Source organism: Zosterops lateralis, assembly GCF_965231275.1.
Source record: "Zosterops lateralis genome assembly, chromosome: Z".
NCBI lineage: Eukaryota > Metazoa > Chordata > Aves > Passeriformes > Zosteropidae > Zosterops > Zosterops lateralis.
Genome location: NC_139800.1, coordinates 9487314 through 9506825, shown reverse-complemented (window position 1 = coordinate 9506825; position 19512 = coordinate 9487314). Strand labels below are relative to the sequence as shown.

At 33.7% G+C, this 19512-nt stretch overlaps 1 protein-coding gene across 1 annotated transcript in view; it reads right to left on the bottom strand.

Moving 5' to 3' along the window:
• Window positions 1–19512, bottom strand: part of ADAMTS6 (ADAM metallopeptidase with thrombospondin type 1 motif 6) — a gene marked incomplete at both ends in the record, with an annotated part of 137316 nt that overhangs the window by 36361 nt on the left and 81443 nt on the right. The window contains 3 exons of the mRNA XM_083884445.1: window positions 3267–3330; window positions 5864–6009; window positions 11333–11440. Of these exons, the coding sequence (XP_083740571.1) occupies window positions 3267–3330; window positions 5864–6009; window positions 11333–11440 (318 nt within the window). The remainder of the gene's footprint in view (window positions 1–3266; window positions 3331–5863; window positions 6010–11332; window positions 11441–19512) is intronic.

Sequence of the window (19512 nt, the reverse complement as noted above, 5' to 3'; positions counted from 1 at the left end):
AACCTTCTAGTGTCTCTGATTCTAGTAATGTAGAATCCTAAATATTGCTATGAAAGAAATGGACTAAAATTGTAAAAACCATTAAGACTATAAATTTAGACTTCTGTATGTACCAAGATGTTCAAACACTGGAAAACCACACCGAAAAAATATGCCATGCTAAAAAATAGATCACAAACTGTAAGAATGGCATTTCCAAACTGCCTGGCTTGAGTTTGCATTCAGTTGTTTTTCAGACCTAGGCAATGAAATGCAAAGTTCCCTTTCCAATACCTTGAAATTACTGATTGAAATATGAGGATACGTAGGAAACCAGTATTTTGGAATAGAGTGCTGTTATTTTTAAATATTTCAATAAATTGTTGCAGTGGTTTGAATGGATGCAAATTACTACCTTCAGGTATGAACAATTAGCTGTGAAAGCACAGCTGAAGAGTGACCTCCTAAACAGCACCTTTAAGAAAGAGTTTTGAGCATAATGAATCAACTTGGACTAAATGAGCATTGTCCCTACCATAAGAAACATTAACAAAATACTAAAATGAATTAACAGAATCCCATCACTAAGGTGACAAACTAAGTTTGAAATTAAAGTTATCTCAGTCAGGCCTCAACTACTGCAGGGGTTTGTGCACCATGCTTCAAGGTGTGTGCTACTGGGATCCCAATGGTGACCAACATGGAGATGGTCTGGTGTAAAGAAAACTAAACACAGATACGATAGTAATCTGGAAACACAGGAAAGGTTCCAGTCTAGGGAAAGAGTAAGTAGGGATCTTAAAGGATTGAAAAGCATACGCTGTATTTTATGAAAACTGTACTGACTGTAGGGATATTGAAAAATCCTAATGTTATTTCCTGGACTGGAAGTATTTCAAAATAGGTCAGGTGCCTAACCATCAGTTAAGAATGGTTTACTGAGAATTGTTTTGTCTTTGTGCCAGGAAACAGCCTGAATGGCCTCCTCAAAGACCTTCTGTATGTCCTTCCTCTGACTCTGTAAACTTCCTCTCTGTAACAAATAAATAAAGAATAGGGGAAGCAAAAACAACTAAGAATAAAACTGTCTGAAAAGTGACAATTAGAAATTTAATATAATAAAAATAAAACAAATCACAGCAACATTTCTGTGATATGCTAGGTAGATACGGCACCATTCTTAATAACAAAAAAGCATTAAAAATTGTATAGTTGTGAAGGAACAGGATCACATATTATGTAAACATTTTAATGTACTAGTTACTGTGGCAGATTGGAGACAAATACAACATTTGAAACAATAATGTCTGGACAAATACTTTGTGAGAGTCCTCAGAGTTAAAGGAGGAGGGCTGCTGTGTTCCTGTGTTTTTAACAAATCTTAGACTGTGCACAAACTGAAACAGTGCTAATGTAAAAGGATCATTATTAGAAAAGGATGAATAGAATAGTCTAGATTACAATTTGCCTCACATCAATCCCAAATAAACAGAAAAGTAGGCAGATACTTGGCTGATTCAGGTTTAAAAGAAAGAAAAACAATAATAGAAATCAGTATTTTTTGTGGAAGTTTTATCAACTACAACTTATTACAATTTCTCCTTAAATTAAAAGAATAATGAAATATGCTTAGATTTTGGTAAATCACTTAGCTTAGCAGTAGACAACATCACAGAATATGTTGTAATAGTTCAATAATGAATATGTGAAATTTACTAAATGTTGACTGACGTATTTCAGCAAGCAGTCATCATGCAACTGCCAAATTTGAAAATGGACTTCCTATCAGTCATAAGAATTAGAAAGACACCTGATGGAACTCAATATTTTCATTTGATAACTACAATTATAAAAATATTTCCTATTTATGAAATTGTCCAATTACAAAAAGATCACTTGAGTGAAAGTAAAGAGAGAGGTAAATTAATTGCAGAGTATCATCTGATGAACCAGATCCATTCAAATTAAAATTGTACCAAGACAGAAAAATTCAAAGATTTGTCTTTGATTTGCATCTACAGAAAAAAAATAACATGGTCAAGGTTCTAGAATGGTGCACTGGATTTGGAAGGTTGGATAACTGGAAAAGTTTTACAGCTTGTACTGGATCACCACCTAAACTTCAGTTTTTCTTACTACACTGTGGCCACTTCTTGGCTGTGTGAACAGGGCAGCTGTAATCAACAATAAGGAAGTAATTTTTAACTCAGAAATTTTTAATACTATATAATAATGAGAATCATCTCCACAGAGAAATTTGCAGGGACAAAAATTACAATAATTAATAACAATCAAAAATTCAATTCTTTGCAAAGAATCAGTATATAAGCTATTATATTTTCCTGAATATATTGAAAGATAAAGACATGAAACAATATCTTAAGGTATAGATTCTCTCAGTGTTACAAACTGCCTTGATTTAAGATGAAAATTAATATTAATTTAAAGCTAAAATAGTAGGAAAGCCTTTTTATGTTTGCAGTGCTACTACTTGTAATTTGACTTGGAAACTTATTAGTGAAATTCTTTATTAATGTGTATTTTTCCACATTTGAATTTTAAGTTACTTGAATTTGTAATTTAGGTTCATAATTGGATCTTATACATTTATACTGTGTCCCACCCCTTCAGGGTTGCTGTCCAATGGGCTCAGCTCTAAAAAGGAACTGCAGGGTCATTCTGGTAATACAGTAAACTAGCAAATACCTGGTGGCAAACCAGCAGGTTTTGAATATATTTGCACAGAGTGTGTAAGAGGATTGTGTAACACATTAGCACTTAATGTTACAAAGACACAAAAGTGTAAGAGGGCTTAAAAGTGGGTTCATGGAGAATACCTTAACTTGGGGCAGTTGATGTGGTACAGATATGATACGAGTCCCTGCAATCTTTAGACACACAGCTTTTGGAAACTCACAAGGTAAACCAATAGAAAAGTCATCCCTTGCCTGTCAAAAGTGTATAATTTATTCCCTAAAAACGTGTTACAGGGCACTGCTGGAAGATAAAACTGTGGCGTAGACAGATTTTTGCTCTGATGTGGAATGATCCTTGCTCATATTTACTGGGGAAGCCCAAGTTGAACTCACTCCAGGCCTTAATGCAAAGGTAGACACCACATCAAGATAGGATCCTAACATTTACCAGAACACAGAGGGTTCCTGCAATATAGATGTGGAACTGGCTGCCAGTTAAACACAGAATCCATACTCTTTCTGAACTGGGGGAAAAGTGCTGCCAAAACATAAAACAGTCAAGTTGATCACACTGGAAGTAAAATTACTTACATCGGTATTACAGGAGCGATAACGCTTCCTTTCTCCAAGACAATATTTGCCTCCACCTGAAGGCCTGGAAAAACATGTTTATGTGTTAGGATATGCACTGGAACAAACACAACTACATGAGATATATTAATGCATTCTTAATATTAATACAAGTCCAAGAGATATATAAATGAAAGTAAAAATATGTTCAAATTTTAAGATGAGATTTTGATAAGAATTGTATCTTTGACTTGCATTGGAGCTGACAAAAAATATTACTGGGTACTTGAAAAATCATCACTCATAATATTAATGTAGTTTGCATAAGTTCCAAACAGTACAGTTTAAGTGCATTTTGAACATAATAAAAAACTGTTGATTTTAACTATTTGCTTGCTTTACAAAATTAAAATGAGAAACATGTAAACAACCTATGTGATACTTCTTTTTTCCATCAACTCATCTTACTTGAAAAACAACAAAGACTGGTTTTGTACCCAGAACCAGAAAGACTGCATATTCTAGTTAAGAAATTTGACTCTGATTTGAATTACTCCAGAGTAAGCAGATTTCTATTAGTGTAGATTAAATTTAAAAGGCTGTTAAATTCCCAAACTGCTCAAGAACTATCTATCTTCCAAAGAGGTCAAATAATGAACTAACTTAGACTTATATGGAAGATTAATCAGACATCAGCTCTTTGGCTTGCAACTTGAAAGCAGAAAGAAAAAAATACTTTGTGAGGCTTTCACAATAAAAAATGTATATATTTACAATTAAAAATTAACTTAAAAAATTACATAAATACTATTTTTCACATTACAGTATTTAACCAGGAAATGTTATCCATAATCAACAGGGTTTTGTTTTTTTTTTCTCCTAATTCAGACACACCCTCTCCCAAATGGATTTGTTCTTGTTGAACTTTTTAAATTTTATCATTTTCATCATACCCAACCAGATACATGATGCCAGAAGTTGGAAAAAAATCTTAGGATATTATTTATGCTCCAAACAAATATTTCACTAGGCTTTTTAAATACTGCTTTGAAAAAATATAATTAATTTATTATTCTCTCACTAATACAGTCTGACATGTTATTGATGCATAGAGATAATTTCTGCTTTTGTATCCATTGAGCAAGTAGTGATATTGGCCAGATTAGGTAGTTATTGCTAATAATAAGGGACAAACAAACCACCTTAAGTAGCAGTGATGTGACATTATGGTATCTGTCTTGCAGAGAGCAGTGGAAGCTGGATAGCCTGGCTTGGAAAATACAGACACAGAAACAAACAACCTAAGTGAACAGAGAGCAGAAGACAAGAAAAGGAATGACAAAAGACAGAGACTGAATTTTCATGAAAGAAACACAAAAGGCTTTCAGAAAAAGGGGTCTTAAAAACCAATAGCGGTGACTGAGATAGTGATTATGAGAAATGACAAGAGAGCATGGAGTAACAAAATTATCCTGAGAAGACCTATAGTTGTGGTGAGATAATCAGAACAGGTAAAAGCCAAAACAGAAAAGAGCAGTGATTCATTCAGCAAAGACAGCAACAGGAATAAGCATCCCTCATTTTGAGAAGAGACAGTGACAGAGAGGAGCACTTACCTGACAGAACTTCTCTGGAACAGTGCTCAGGACATTGGAAAACAGACAGATTGTAAGACAAGTACAGATATATACAACAGATCAGGCTGTAGTGGAGAAGCTGGCCCCTCTTCAGAGAGGGCAAACAGACCAATAGAGAGTAGTGGCAGGGAAAAAAAAAGATGCTGAATATTTTAAGACTCAGTAGGAAGTAATATCTGAAGTGTTGGACAAGGCGGCACATAAATACTGTGTATGCAATATAATATTACTACCTATGGTTTGTATGTAAGCAGTTTTATTCAAAACCTTGGAAATACTGTGTTGGACTTGGGGTTTATTTTTTTGATAAGTAACTGGCAATTGCTGTTTTATATCTCAATATTTTATAACTGAGTTATTTTTTATCATGCATTGAAGCAAATATGCCCTAGAAAAGAAACCTCACTAAGGCATAATTTAAATATATTTTAAATCGCATAAAGAAAACCATTCTGGTTACTGTTAAATATAAATCCAGCTAACTTTACAGTACATAAGACACATCAAAAAATGTTAAAAGTATGTCTAGTGAACTGTTTAAGCATTTCCTCTGGTTTGTATGTAAGCAGTTTGATTGAAAACCTTGGAAATACTGTGTTGGGTTTGGGATTTATGTTTTTGACAAATAACTGGCAATTGTTATTTTATAGCTGAGTCAAGCATTGAAAGAAATATGCCCTAAGAAAGTAACCTCTTTAAGGCATGATTTAAATATATTTTGATGAACAACAAATCACATAAAGAAAACCATTCTGGTTACTGCTAAACATAAATCCAGCTATCTTTACAGCACATAAGACACATCAAAAAACCTTAGAAGCATGTCTAGCGAACTCCTGTTTAAGCATTTCTGTCTGCTGTTTTTGAAGACAAAATTTGGCAAACCAGCGAAACATTTCCACAGATAACAAGCGAAACCACAGTTCTGAATGATTTCCAAGTGTGTCTTTTCGTTGGCTCCGGCTTACTTTAGCTACTTACGCTGGACTGTCACAGTGTCTTATGGACGAGGAGACGCCTCCCCCGCAGGTCCTGCTGCACTCTCCCCACATGGACCACGGACCCCAGCCCCCATCCACGCTCTGGGGCCAAGTGCCAAAAGGTACACACTCTCCCTGATAACACCACTGGAAGATTTCGCAAAAAAGAAACGCAAAATTAGCCTGGAGGCTGACAAGAGTTATCAGGGCAGAAAAATATAAGGGTCAGACAATGACCAATTATAGGCATTAGCATTCCCTGTATAGATAACAAGACTAGTATTTTACTTTTTCTAGCCATGTTTAGACATTGGTGAGGGTGTGTGTGATTTGTTAAACGTCTCCACTCAGTCCTGAATTATAGGGCCCTAGAACACACCAGAAGTATTTTTTTATTTCATCAGCCTTTTTAATGTTTCACAATTAAGGAACTACAAGTTGCTTACATTCTTCTAAACACTAAGATTCATTTCCAAGCCTGGTTTGGTAAAAGACCCTCCACTGAAGATTCATGTAGAGGCTTCATTACAGAAAATGAAAAATTCCCCTGATAGTATATTTAAGAAAGTATTTATTTTTATAAAAGGAAGTCTGGACAACATTACAATGAAGGAAGAATTTGTTGCAGTATTTCATTCACTAACACTACTGACATAATAAAAGTAATGCTGAAGCATTAGACATGGCACAGAAAATCAGTTTGTAAGAGTGACTGGCCACTTGTTTGGGGCAGAATGAATACGTGTACTTCATTCAAGCAAACACCTGAACTTTGAAATATTATTACTTGAATCAGAAATACAAAATGACAGATAATTTGCCCAAAATATTAACTATTAAAAAATTATAATTTAGTTATAGTTAGTTATAATTTAGTTATAGTTTAGTTATAATTTATAGTTTAGTTCAGAGACTAATGGTTTAGAAAAGGTCTCTGAACCATTCAGAAATAATCCTGGAGCCCATATTTTGATCACATTCTGGTGTCTACTGCATCGCTGGGAATTTGAAGCAGCTCACCTTTCCTACTTCTGGAGGCTTAGGTGACAGAGCAGAGCATGGACTCAGGTCTAAAATTACTTGAATCTGCATAGTTCCCTTCCAAAAGCTGAGTAAGTGCTGGTTTTAAACTCCCTTGGATTTCTATAGTATTGACCCTTTCCAAAATGAAATACAAACAACTTCTGTGTCCAAATGAATGTGACACACTGAGACATGCACAGAAGACAGACAGACAGACAGACATATCCCTCTGTCCTTCTGTAAAGCACTACTGGAAGACTCAGTCTTAACTTCAGAGTAATATGTACAGCAAAGTCAAGCTTTCTTTTCCTCTTCTTGGAGTCCTAAGTTTACAGAGTCAGTCAGGACTTCATCAGAGGACTGTACCCTTCATTTAAATCTAGACTAGGATTGAATGTCTACATAATGCAATTCATGCCATGTGAGTGAACTCAAATTATTAGCTAGTTTAGATAGATCCAAATAGCACAGTGTTTTGCAATGCCTTTAATGACACAATAAGAATGGAGAATAAAGTATTTATGTAAGCTAGAGGAGTGCCTAAAATCCTGTTTTTCTTCTCTTTACAGTGATAAATTGATAGAAATTTTATTGAGTAAATAACAAAATCTCCTTTTACAATCTGAGATGCCACAGAAGTGCATTAACAGATATTTAACGCTAAAGTCAAAAATGAAAATGCTTGTAAGAGTAACAATATAAACAACTAATTTAATTAAAATTACATTACATACATTACAAACATATCAAGATCCAAGCTAAGAAATGCAAGATACTCAGATTTAAAGTTAAACTCATAAAAATATCACAGATATAAAACGGAACATGTAAACCATCCTAATTCCATACTATTAGAACCATAGAGACAATAGACAGGTGCAATTTACCTGCTTTATTTTTCCAAAGCAGTATAAAATCCCTACAGTGTGTAATTTCTACTGTCATGTAAACATTGTCTTCCACATTCCCACGCTGCCCTGAAAACCTCTTTACATGCTGGGTTTTCACTTCTACTGAACTTAGGATTTAATGCTCACCTCTCTGTCTCTTCTTAATTTTCTAGTAAAAATTTATCTTTCACTAAAAGCCAGTGATGCATAGAATCTCTCTCAGAGTAATTAAAAGTGATAAAAATCTTCATTATTTCTAATGGGACTGCAGAAATGTGCTTCCTCCATGAATGACAGCAACCTCATCTGCTATAATGAGGTTAGGACTATTGAGTAATCGCCATATGAAGAAAGAAGAGGAAGTGACAGCTATTTTAAAAGAACAGTTCTTTATGGAAGGCTTAGATCTGAAATATTAATTCTTCTCTAACATTGAAAGAATAATTTTCCATTATTTCAGCAGAGAGATGACAGTGATGCTTTTAAATACGCATAAAATCTGCAAATCCTCTCTGAATACAAGCACTCTGAAATTTTTCCTGAAGAAGTGACTAATGAAAATAAAATATGATATGGTGACATATTTTAGATCACTTTTATGAATATTAGCTGCTTTACAGAATTAACAGTTATAACAGTATGATTTTAGAAAAATCACATAGCAGGTACTCTAATATTGAAGAACACGGATTTCCTATTTTGTATGAGGAAGAAAAATATAAGTGTAAATTTAAATTTTACTTACTAACTTTCAATCATTGATTCTACAATTATTTTGCAAGAAAGTGTAATGTTCAATAATAACTTACATTTATCTTACGTTAATGTCAAATGATATGTTAAATCATTCCACAGTGTAGCTAGGTAGACTATCCTTTCAGCATTTTTGCATGTTTGCCCCTCTTTTACATCCCTAGCATGGATGTAATCTATGATCTACAGGAAGGGTCACCTTTTTTATTACTTTAAATTAAAACACGACATAAGTGCTCTTATCAGTTTTCTCTTGTTGCTTTATATGCATAAATTCTTCATTAATGTATTTTTTTTTTTAAATCTATCACTTAATTTACCTTCAAAACACATCCCTGGGAATACCAGAGAGAAACTTCATGCATATTTAAAATTCTTATTGCAAATTAGGAAAAGTGTAAAGTGTACCTTTTTAAATCCAGCTGATATGTAAAACCCTTCAACAAACCATGAACATATTAAAGCTTCAAAACAGAACAGATGTAAAGTTCATCATCAGCAAGAAACCATTCTATTCTCTTTCCCTCTATGCAGAAAACTGCTGAACGACTCTTATGGAAAACACTAGAAACCTTCAGGTGTAAGCAGGTATCTACCATGGAAAATTTCAACCCAAATGGTTAAAAGCTTGGCAGGTTTATAAAAAAAACTGGAAGAAGGTTTTATTACAGAAGGTTATGCTATTTTATATGTAGAAATGCCTACAAATTCTGCCAATAAGGTATTAATATATATTGCATCAAATTATACTATAGGTTTTTTGTTACACATAATACATAAGTAAATACCTAAATAAGATCAAATACTCTGAGATCTTGTTCAGTATTTAGAACTGGAAATTTCATTTATTATATATTTGGACAGAATCCATCAAAATAGGGCTTAACTTGGTTGGGGCCTTTAGGCATGACTGCAGCACAAATCTAGCAATAATAATAATAATAATAATAATAATAACAGCAACAACAGCAACAACAAAAAGTACAATAAGAAAGTGTTACAGCATGGTAACCTATTTATTTCACATTAATCTCTGGGAAAGGGAATGATATATTTGGAAAGAAGTCATGATTTCTGGTTTATTGCTACCAGGAGCTATTAATGCACAGGAAGCTTTGCGAAACAGTTTATAGAGACAATTCTCTGCTGTTAACAGGCATCTTTGGTTAGCAGGTTTATCTTTGTAAAATGGAATGGATTTTCTCATTTCCCTCTAAAATCTAACAATGGAACAAGATACTGGTGACTGGAAAAAGATGCTCGGTAGAGTGCAAACTGATTAAAACCTCTTGACAACAGAATAGATGAACAGTGTCTAAAAGGATCTAAACTTGTAGTCTAATGGTTTAAAAAACATAAATTGAGGTAAATCACTCTTTGTCATCAAAAAAGAGGATGGTTCCAAAATAAACCTAGACTGTTGATTTAAGAGCCAGGTTTCTAACATTTTCTATTACTCTAATATAAGGTAACATTTTTGGTGCTATACTCTCTATTTTTATTGGCTAACTCTATTCACTCTATTTTTTAAAATGACTGGTTCAATAAATTTATTTAACATGGTTTACCAATATTTCCAAACCCAGCATGGAAAAACTATCATGTCATGGGCCCTGAATGAAGCCGTCAACACGCATTAATAAACTGTGACAGCTGCCCAAAAGCTTTCATTCTTGTTGTTTAAACATCAGATTGCAAGTCAAAATGCACTGTTATCTTTGTTGAAACCAGCTCAGCTAGCATGACAAAAGTCAGAGTGAGAATAGATGTGAATGGTCATTGTTCAGAAAAAAATCCAATCTGGATCACTGAATCTCATGAACACATGCAGCCACTCTCAGACAGATACTGGAAAGGGTTTAATATAACAAGCTCTCTTCACTTTGTACAAACCTGCATAAAATATATTATCTTGAAAAAAGGCATGTAGAATATATTTTTTCCTCCCCAGTACATATATTTTAAAGGAATTAAAATATTTTTCTCTCCTCTTTAAGATCTGTATAGATTTTGCCTTGTAACTGAGAAACAGTCTTCTAACATTCTTGTCTGAAACTACTGATATACAAAGATTGTTTTAAAATCAAAATTCTCATATTCAGGCAGATATTGTAGTACTAAATGTATCTATTGCAACACTGACTTTCTGTATTTAGAAGAAGAGTTAGAAGAGTTTATCTGACTTGCATCGAAGTCCATAAAGCTAAACAGTTATGCAAGCATAACTGAACAATGAAAGAATAATTCAAAGTCAAAATAGAAATGTCACTGGGAAATACAGGCTTTTATAAAACCCTTTTATGAAGTCATTATTTTTTTTCTATACACTTTTATGATTTGGCTTATATCTGAAAAAAAAAATTCTTTTCCCTTCAAACAAAATAACATAGTTCAGGCTCTAGATTTATGTTGCACATTTTCAAAGCCCATGGTAGACCTAAAGTTGTAACAATCTTTAATGAAAGAGTGATACAAAATCGAATAAAGATCAAACTAAAGGAGTTTTTACAAAAGAATTACTCAAAAATTACACAGAGGGAATAGAACATGTTTTGAGGTTGTTTTTTGACCCAGGCTCTAGAGGTTTTAGAGGATAAATAATATATTAAATTACACATATAAAAAAATAATGAAAAAAAAAATCTGTAGGAAGCTTTCCATTACAGCGCACACGTATTATGACAAACTAAGTTTTAGTCTAAACTGTTATAAATGCTGTGAAATACTTTAATTTTCTAGTTCTTTCTTCCTGCAGTCTTTGAACAGTAAATTGCTTCTTTGAACAATAAATTGTTTGTACTCACCCCCTTTTCAATGCTCCCTGTTTGGCAAAGAGTACCTTCTGCTGCTGGAATGCTGTTGGTGACACAGCGGTTACTTTTGCTGAGGCACCAGAGCTCTCTACACACTTCCTAGGAAAGAAGGCAGAAGCAAGTTGATCAGAATAAAAGCCTCAAATTTCTTCCAGTCCTCATACACACTAATTATGTATACATAAATATGTATATTATATAAATTTGAACGGAGACAATTAAGACATGTCTGGAGAGAGAAATCTAAAGATGGTTGTGAGGGCAGCAATTTTGAAGGCACTATATTTTGCCAAAGAATATTCCGCCAAAAAAAACCACATTCTGGAAGCATCAAAGATAGACAATAATATGTTTTTTCACACCTGCCATTCAAGTAATGTTTTATAATTTATAATTTCTTTTCTTAGTATATTTTAATGGGCTTAGTATATTTTAATGTTGTTACAGAAGTAGTCTTTGGGTGAGTAGTGTCTCCATTAAGGCTGTTATCTGCCTCGAAATTACCTGCCAAAAAGGATTCCAATAATTTTGAGATATGAAACAGGAACATCCTTTCTTTATGTAAAAAGAAATTTTTTTAACTCAGACTAGCTGCATTCCTCTTCTGCAGCACTTGTTAAAGCAGCACGTGTGTAGTTAGAACTAACTAACCTATGTACTAATATATTTCCTTTAGGTTTTTTAGATTTGCAGCTGCTCTTTTGTAAATGATTTAGCCTAACCTATTTCCTATGTTGTCAGTGCTAATCTAACTGAGATTTACAAATCATCTCCTTGTTCCTACCATATTTTCTCATTTGGTTTTGCAATTTATTAGTTTAAATTAAGCCAGTTCTGCTGATATCAGAGATAAATTGTTTAAACTAGCAAAGGGTTGAAATTCATAATGTGGGCATGATCCAAAATTGGTTGAACACCAGAAATCTTCACAGTTGCTCCAGTTGCCCTTGGATTCAACTGTGTACACACAAAAGATTCAGGAGATGTTTGCTTTTACAATAACTTACTTACACAATAATCTTTGCTGTATTACTTCCGGATCTGTGCAACAATTCACAACTTCCTTACACATATTCTATATTTAAAATTATATTTTAAAATTTGGAATAGACAAAGATCTTTAAAATGATCTTATGATAATCCTTACTGTTTCATTTTATTTAACTGCTGCTTGAAATAATACCCTACACACAATCCTTGTATTGATTGTACAATGAAACTTGAAAGAAAAAGAAAAAGGAAAAGACAGTGTGAAGGAATTAAAGTTATTTTCCACTCCCCTCCAGGTTCATTGTTTCTCTGAGGTAATGAATAAGTATCAGGCATCTATACACCCTATATGATGTGTTCTACGTATATCAACAAGAACAACTCTTATGTTTGCATTGCACTGCATATAAAAATTGATTTATTTATACATTACTCTCTAGCAGCTGCAGCAACAGTTCAACAGTAGGATCTTTTATTGAAAAATGCAAAATTATTTGTGAAGTTTAAAATCAGCATGTGTTATTCTTGCATTCTTGTTAGTACAGTGTATTTAGTTTCATGACTGGAAGAAGCAAGGTATCTTCTTTATAATCCATAAAAAGATAGACTATAGGAATGGTCTGAAATTATATGAAACGAAACCTGGTGATTCCTGTAGTTTCCATTCAATTTTTGACAATTGGGCCTAAGTTAGTTCACCCTATTTAGTGTCTGGCTCTATGAAAACTTAAAATTAAGCCTGTTTTGGGAGATATACTACCACTTGTAAAGTCTACCTGTAGTTAATGTAGAACTTTTCAAATTTGTTTTTTTCAATAAAGAAATGCAAGCAGTATAAATATTTACTTAACTTAAAACTCTGAACAAATTTTTTTTTTTCTCACTCAGCTGAAAAATCTTCAAATTAAGTACACAAAAATAAATATACTAATTAAAACAGCTAAATAGCAGAAGATACATCACAAAGCTTCCTGAAAAATATAACTTGATTACAAATTTCAAAGCACCTAAGGTGCTAAAATTCAACACTAAATCATCTTCACATCTAAATCAGCCATGAATCCAAACTTCAATACGGTATAGGTTTCAAAGTGAAAACCTAAAATGGATTCTTTTCAGACACAGCATGAAGTCCTCCTGTCATAATCCTGCCTTATTAACTTTAGCAAATAATTTAGTTCCTCATTTTGTTGAACAAAATTGGTGTCATTTACTTCTTATATGCTTCATGTGTGGTTTACATTGTCAAATTAAAAAGTGTCAGACTGTGGTAATTCTACTTGTGACCTTCAATTTATTTTAGATCTGACCAAGTTGAAATGTCTAAATTAACAGCTGTTCTGACTTCATGGAGTTTGCTCCAATGTTCTGAAAAGCAAAACATTCAACTACATCAAGAAACAAGGATTTTGAATATTCCCAAATGGACAAAAGCAAAAAATCAGGTCTGGATAGAAGTCTGGAGTTCTAAAACATCTATGTTTAATGATGATTTGAATCCAGAATTCTGGTTTTTGCTCCTGAGTTGATGTGCAGAATCCCACTTTCGATATGCCTACATAAGTATACCTTCTATATATTATCATGTAAGTAGAAATAATAATTAACATGTCTTTGCCATTTGTCTCTACAAATGAGAGCATTTGACAACTTCCTTTCAATTGGATTCTTTCTGGATATTCAGGCTTCTCTGGTGCATTAGACTCTTCTAATTCACTGATCTAATACCAGCCTGACATTTTAATTCAACAGTTTGAATTAATGAATACAGCACTCCAAAACTATTTTAGCCATTTGTCTGCTAAAGGACAGATTGTAGGAAGATTACAAGCAGGTCAACTCACCTCCCTACTTTACAAAATGACAAAAGTATTTATTCCTGCATTGTTTTGAGAAGCAGTATTTCAAAACTAGATTTATTACTGCCAAAGTCTGACAGTCCTTTTTCAGACTGTAATTTTATCAGGAATTTACCTCAGTAAATCCCTAAAGACAAAATGATAGTAGTGTAAAATTACTAGGGGCTTTATCATACTGTAATGTGTGAGCAGAAACCTCTACTTCAATCAGAAAGGAGTTTTGTTTGAGACAGATATACAACATCCTAAAATCAAGAGAATATTTTGTCAAAGAAAAACTATTCAGAGTACCAAAGATTCACAAAAATAACACCATGTATGATTTGGAGATCTTATTTATATTGAACCCAAGAAATGAAAGGGTTTTTGTAGTATCTTTTAAATATAGCCAATTTAGGATATTGTTTATTTTTCCCCACTGAATTGCATTTAAAAGAAAACATAGACTTGGAAGTATACTTTCCATCACCCTGTACGTGAAATAAAAAATAACATTAATAGTCACTTGAAAACAAACGAGATACCTAAAAAGAAGTAAAAAAGTCCATCTGGGCTGCTATTTCATTAAATGTAAATGGAATTAGACCAGGTACTCCTATGGCTATGTCTTCTTTATTTTCAACTGACCTTGGAAAGTTAAACAAAGATGTCCTGACTAAGGTTCATAAACTTTCTCTTCTCCGGCTCAACCCCACAAACCCTATACCTGCTACTACCTTAGCTATTGATTGGAGTTATTTCCTTACTACCACCATTATCTGGAACACCTCTAACCAACAGTTTTACTAAGCTAGCCCTAAAAATATATGAGAATCTGCCCCGAAAAAGTCAGGTCCAAAATAACTAATAGAAAGTAAACTGCTTTTTTTCACACACTCACATACACAAGCACACACACTCACCCACAGCCACCCACCAACAGGTGACCCTTTCAGGGTAGTCTTTTCTTCCATGAAAAAGGATGAAGCTAACACATTTTGCCAACACCATATTTGATGAATAATTTAGTGAAACCAAGAAAAATAAGCATAATCTGAAAATTAATAAATGACTTCAAAGTCAGTCTCCAAATGTCTGGATTTAGTAACTAGTAATTTTTAAAGCAAACAAGGGAAGAGTTTTAAAAATCCAGGAAACATAAACTGAAGCTGAGGCCTTTCAGAAGATCAAGACAAGATAGATGACAACCTGTAACGGTGTATCTTAGGGTTCCATGACTTCAGTTTGGAATTCGGATGCTTGTATTTGCAGTAAATTAAACAAAGCTGAACCCATCTAGAGAAAAAAACACAGCAAATCAAATTACCTCCTTTTTGCCTAAGTATTATAAATGATGGAGCCTCTTTCTGTTGCATCATGCAGAGTTACATATAGGCATTTCAAATTACGTAATGTCTAAGTGTCCTATATCATAATCATCATAAATTGCTACAATACAGCACAATAAAAACTCAGTGATGTGAACAAAGATCAAATTGCTGTGCTGTTCTCATTTTCAAAACTCAGGAAAGCTTCCAAGAAATCTTAGCAGTTCAGCCCATAAAATTAAAAGTAAAAAAAAAAAAGGATGGGAAATACATAGGCATATTAAGGCATAGTAAGGCATATTAAGTTATGATAATTTGGGAAGTTCACCTTCTGTTCATAAAATTTTAAAATCCTAATTAGGTTTGTCTGTTATTTCAGCATGTTTAATTTATAATATGCTGCACCTCTTGATGAGCATTTGCCAAAAGAGAGTCTAAAAAATAATGAGCTTGAACTGCAATTCAGACCTGAAAATGATCAACAGAGTATCTTCAGGCTCATTGCTGAAATGAAGATGACAACTCAACTATAACTAGAAGACCCTGAATAATAAGTGAACTTCAGAAGGTTCAAAGTTTTGTTCAGATAAGCACCCAGAAGTTTCCATTTTAGTGCTTCACTACCAGAAGCTCATTAAGTGGTGCAACATGTTATGAATCACATGCCGAAAGAACGTGAAATAGAATACAAAACTCAAGTCCCACCTTCGTATTATGTTATCACCATTCTTTCATAAATATTGGATGCTTATGTGAACCTTAGAGAAACTAAAGGAACTCTACAAGACCAATCACCTCCAAGGACCATCTTCCCTTTCAAACTCACGCAACCTATCCATCTTTATTCAAACAACATTCTGCTATCTGCAATCTCATTAATTGTTGCTTCTACAATCATCTAATGCACTCCTCCTGTTCTGATCACCAGCATCTCCTTGCACTTTCTTAACAGCATTCGTAAGATGCAGGCACATTGGTGTTGACATCTGTGTCTCTAAGAGATAGAAAAACAAAAGACGGAAAGGAAGAAAAAAAGAGGGGGAGAGGGTTGGAGACAATATAGCCCTAAGGAAGAAAAAAAGGGGACTGCAGGCACCTGTTCAAAAAAGGATGCAGAGCTGCTTTAGGTTCCAGAAAGAAAAACCTCTGAGACTTCTCTCGGCCATATGCATCATAAACTTAGAAAAAAAAAAAATAGAGGGAACAAAAATTCATTTAATTACAACACAATTCTGTAAGTCTTTATACAAGAAAAGCTTGAAACTTTAATCATTTGTAATGCCAAAGGCCTGCACAACGGTGGTGAGAGTTCTTTCAACTGATTAGGAAGCAAAAACAAAGAAAAGTTGATAAAAATTACAGAATATGATACCAGTATCTTCAGTTCTTCTCTTTACTTACACATACTTTTTTAACACCACTTTGTGAGCAAGGCAATGTAAATCCATCTGATGAAACTACAATACGCTCATTAACAAACAAGAAGTATAAAGCAACTTAATTATGGTATGATATACGAAGTTGGGGTCAAAAAAGCACTTTAAAATAAGTTATTATTATGCCCAAATTATACTAAATGCATGATCCTAGGCATAATATCAACAATGAGGGAACAAAAGGAAAACAGTAGCTTTGGTGCAAAGATACAACAGTAGCTTGTCTGCCTTTCCTTCTGAAAAATCACTAGCTTCCAGAATCTGCTTCTACCTTCCTATAAAACCCCTACATCAAGCTCAATACTACTGCTCTTCATTTACCACATTCATATTTCATGAGAAGAGTGACAGTTTAATTCATGAACATTAAAATTTGTATCACCCAATTACAGGGGCCAATTGCAATTCAGGCGTCTTGCCCTAGTGGAAACATTGTAGAACTCTAAGTATATATAGCAAGGTGTTTACCCTCCTGAATTTTAAAGTCAGCTGACCAATGCTAGTGGAAAAGCATAAAATGCAAAAAAAAAAAATATACCAAATAATTGTAAGCTATCTCTGAAACCCTGCTGCTAGCAGCCAGCAGCTTCACAGATCATAAAATGCAACACAGCAATACTAAACATATGCATAAAGTATTAACTGCTTTTAAAATGTCTGAGGTTTTAGCCTCTGTCCTAAAAATGTAGGGACCAGCTCTAAAGCAAAGCATTATTTTGAACCACAAAATCAGTGAGTTACAGTCATGCATTTTCCAGGTATTTAAACTCATAAAACAGAGAAATCTAAAGTCAAGACTGCAATTCTTTCCTGAATTAACCCAAAACCAGCCAACAGCCAACTCTTACTAGGCAGATGCTCAAAGGATAAGGAGATCAGAAGTCAATGAAAAAGTTCCTTTACAATCACCTAAACCAAAAGAGCAAAGGAGGTTATGAACTATCAGTGGAATTAAAACACAAACAGAGCAGAGAATTGAGACACATCTGATAATCAGCACAAGAAAATCTGTAATGCATCATCCTAGAAGATGTAGGATATCCAGCAGTTACAGTTACTGGTACTGTTTCTAATAACCTCAAAATCTTCCACTGCAGCGAACCCAATAAGATACCTGAAAGCATGTACTGCCTTTAGGAAAAAGTTATGCATCAGTATTAAATGGTTCAATTTCCACCATCAGAATTTGGCTCACAGTAAGTCATAAATTTAACATTCTCCTGAGTGTGAAAATATACTCTAAAAATGAAATACTTTAAATAGCTTGAGACATTGCCTTTCAATTTTTTATTCAAAATACCCATTTCTTCATCTAAATTCTGTAAAAATTTCCCTGAATCAGAAGGGATATAGTACAGTATATAGACTAGTATAGTAGAGTATAATACAGAGAACAATGCCCATGTAACACCAGAAAGATCACTGTCTACTTGCTAAAATATAGCTTTATTTTTTTCAGCCCAAACAGCTAAGGCATCACCTTAAGTTCTTGTCTCACCTAATGTGCTAAACAACATAGAGAAATTGAGCAACAGCTGCAACATTTTTGCTGCAAGAGTTCTGTCCAAATGTAACTAAACAATCTAATTAGGAGTAGTCCCTGAAATTGCACCAAAACTACTGAAGTATAGTACCTTTTTGCACTATTTTATGCCAGATTGTCCACTCGTCTGTAAACAAACACACACAAAAGCAGAAACTTAAGTCCCTTTAGTAATTGAATACTGATGCTTTAATTGGTCAAACACTTCTCCATGTATTTAACTTCACATTCCTAAGTAAGAACAGCTCCAACTTTAATTGTGAAAAATTCACAGCAGAATTAGGGCAGGATCTATGCTCTAGAGCAACAAGTTAACTTTACATCCTGAGGGAGCAGATAAAGAAAAAAGGGAGAAAAGGCAAGAAACACAGATTAACATTAAAGCTACACTGTTGAAAGAGGTACTTTTTCTAAAGGTTAGAAGACTATGGTAGAATTCCTAAGCAGAAAGAAAGTGAAGATTTTTCAAGTTATTTTAAAAACACCAATTATATCAACAGGTTCATCACAGGCCACTGAAGATTTTCTGCCTGCATGTACTTTGATTTGAGAGGTCAACTGTTTCTCTTGTCATGGCTTCCTACTAAAAATCAGTAAAGAACATGAGCAAGAGAAAAATGCAAGAAATTTTCTCTGAGACTTGGAATTTATTTCCTTTTGGGTCACAAAACTCCCTGTTGGAAAAACTGCTCTACACCTTTTTTTACTAGATGCTTCAAATAAAAAGGGCTAAAAGAAATGCTTGAATGTAGCTAATATGTGAACTACAATCACTATAATTAGGTAGCTTTTGCTATGTCTTTCCATCATAATTGCACACGTGTCTGTAAAAGATCCATGAACTATTAATGGCATCTTCATTGAATAGTATATGGAAAAGAAATATCCAAAGCATTGACTGTTTACTTTTGATAATAAGAGGGTTAACCAGAGTATTTGATTTAGCTTCCCTTAGGATTTAGACCTAGTTTCACTCTTCAGTCCCTAAACCCTTTCATAAATAAATAGATCTTTTTAAAGTAGGTTATTTTCACCT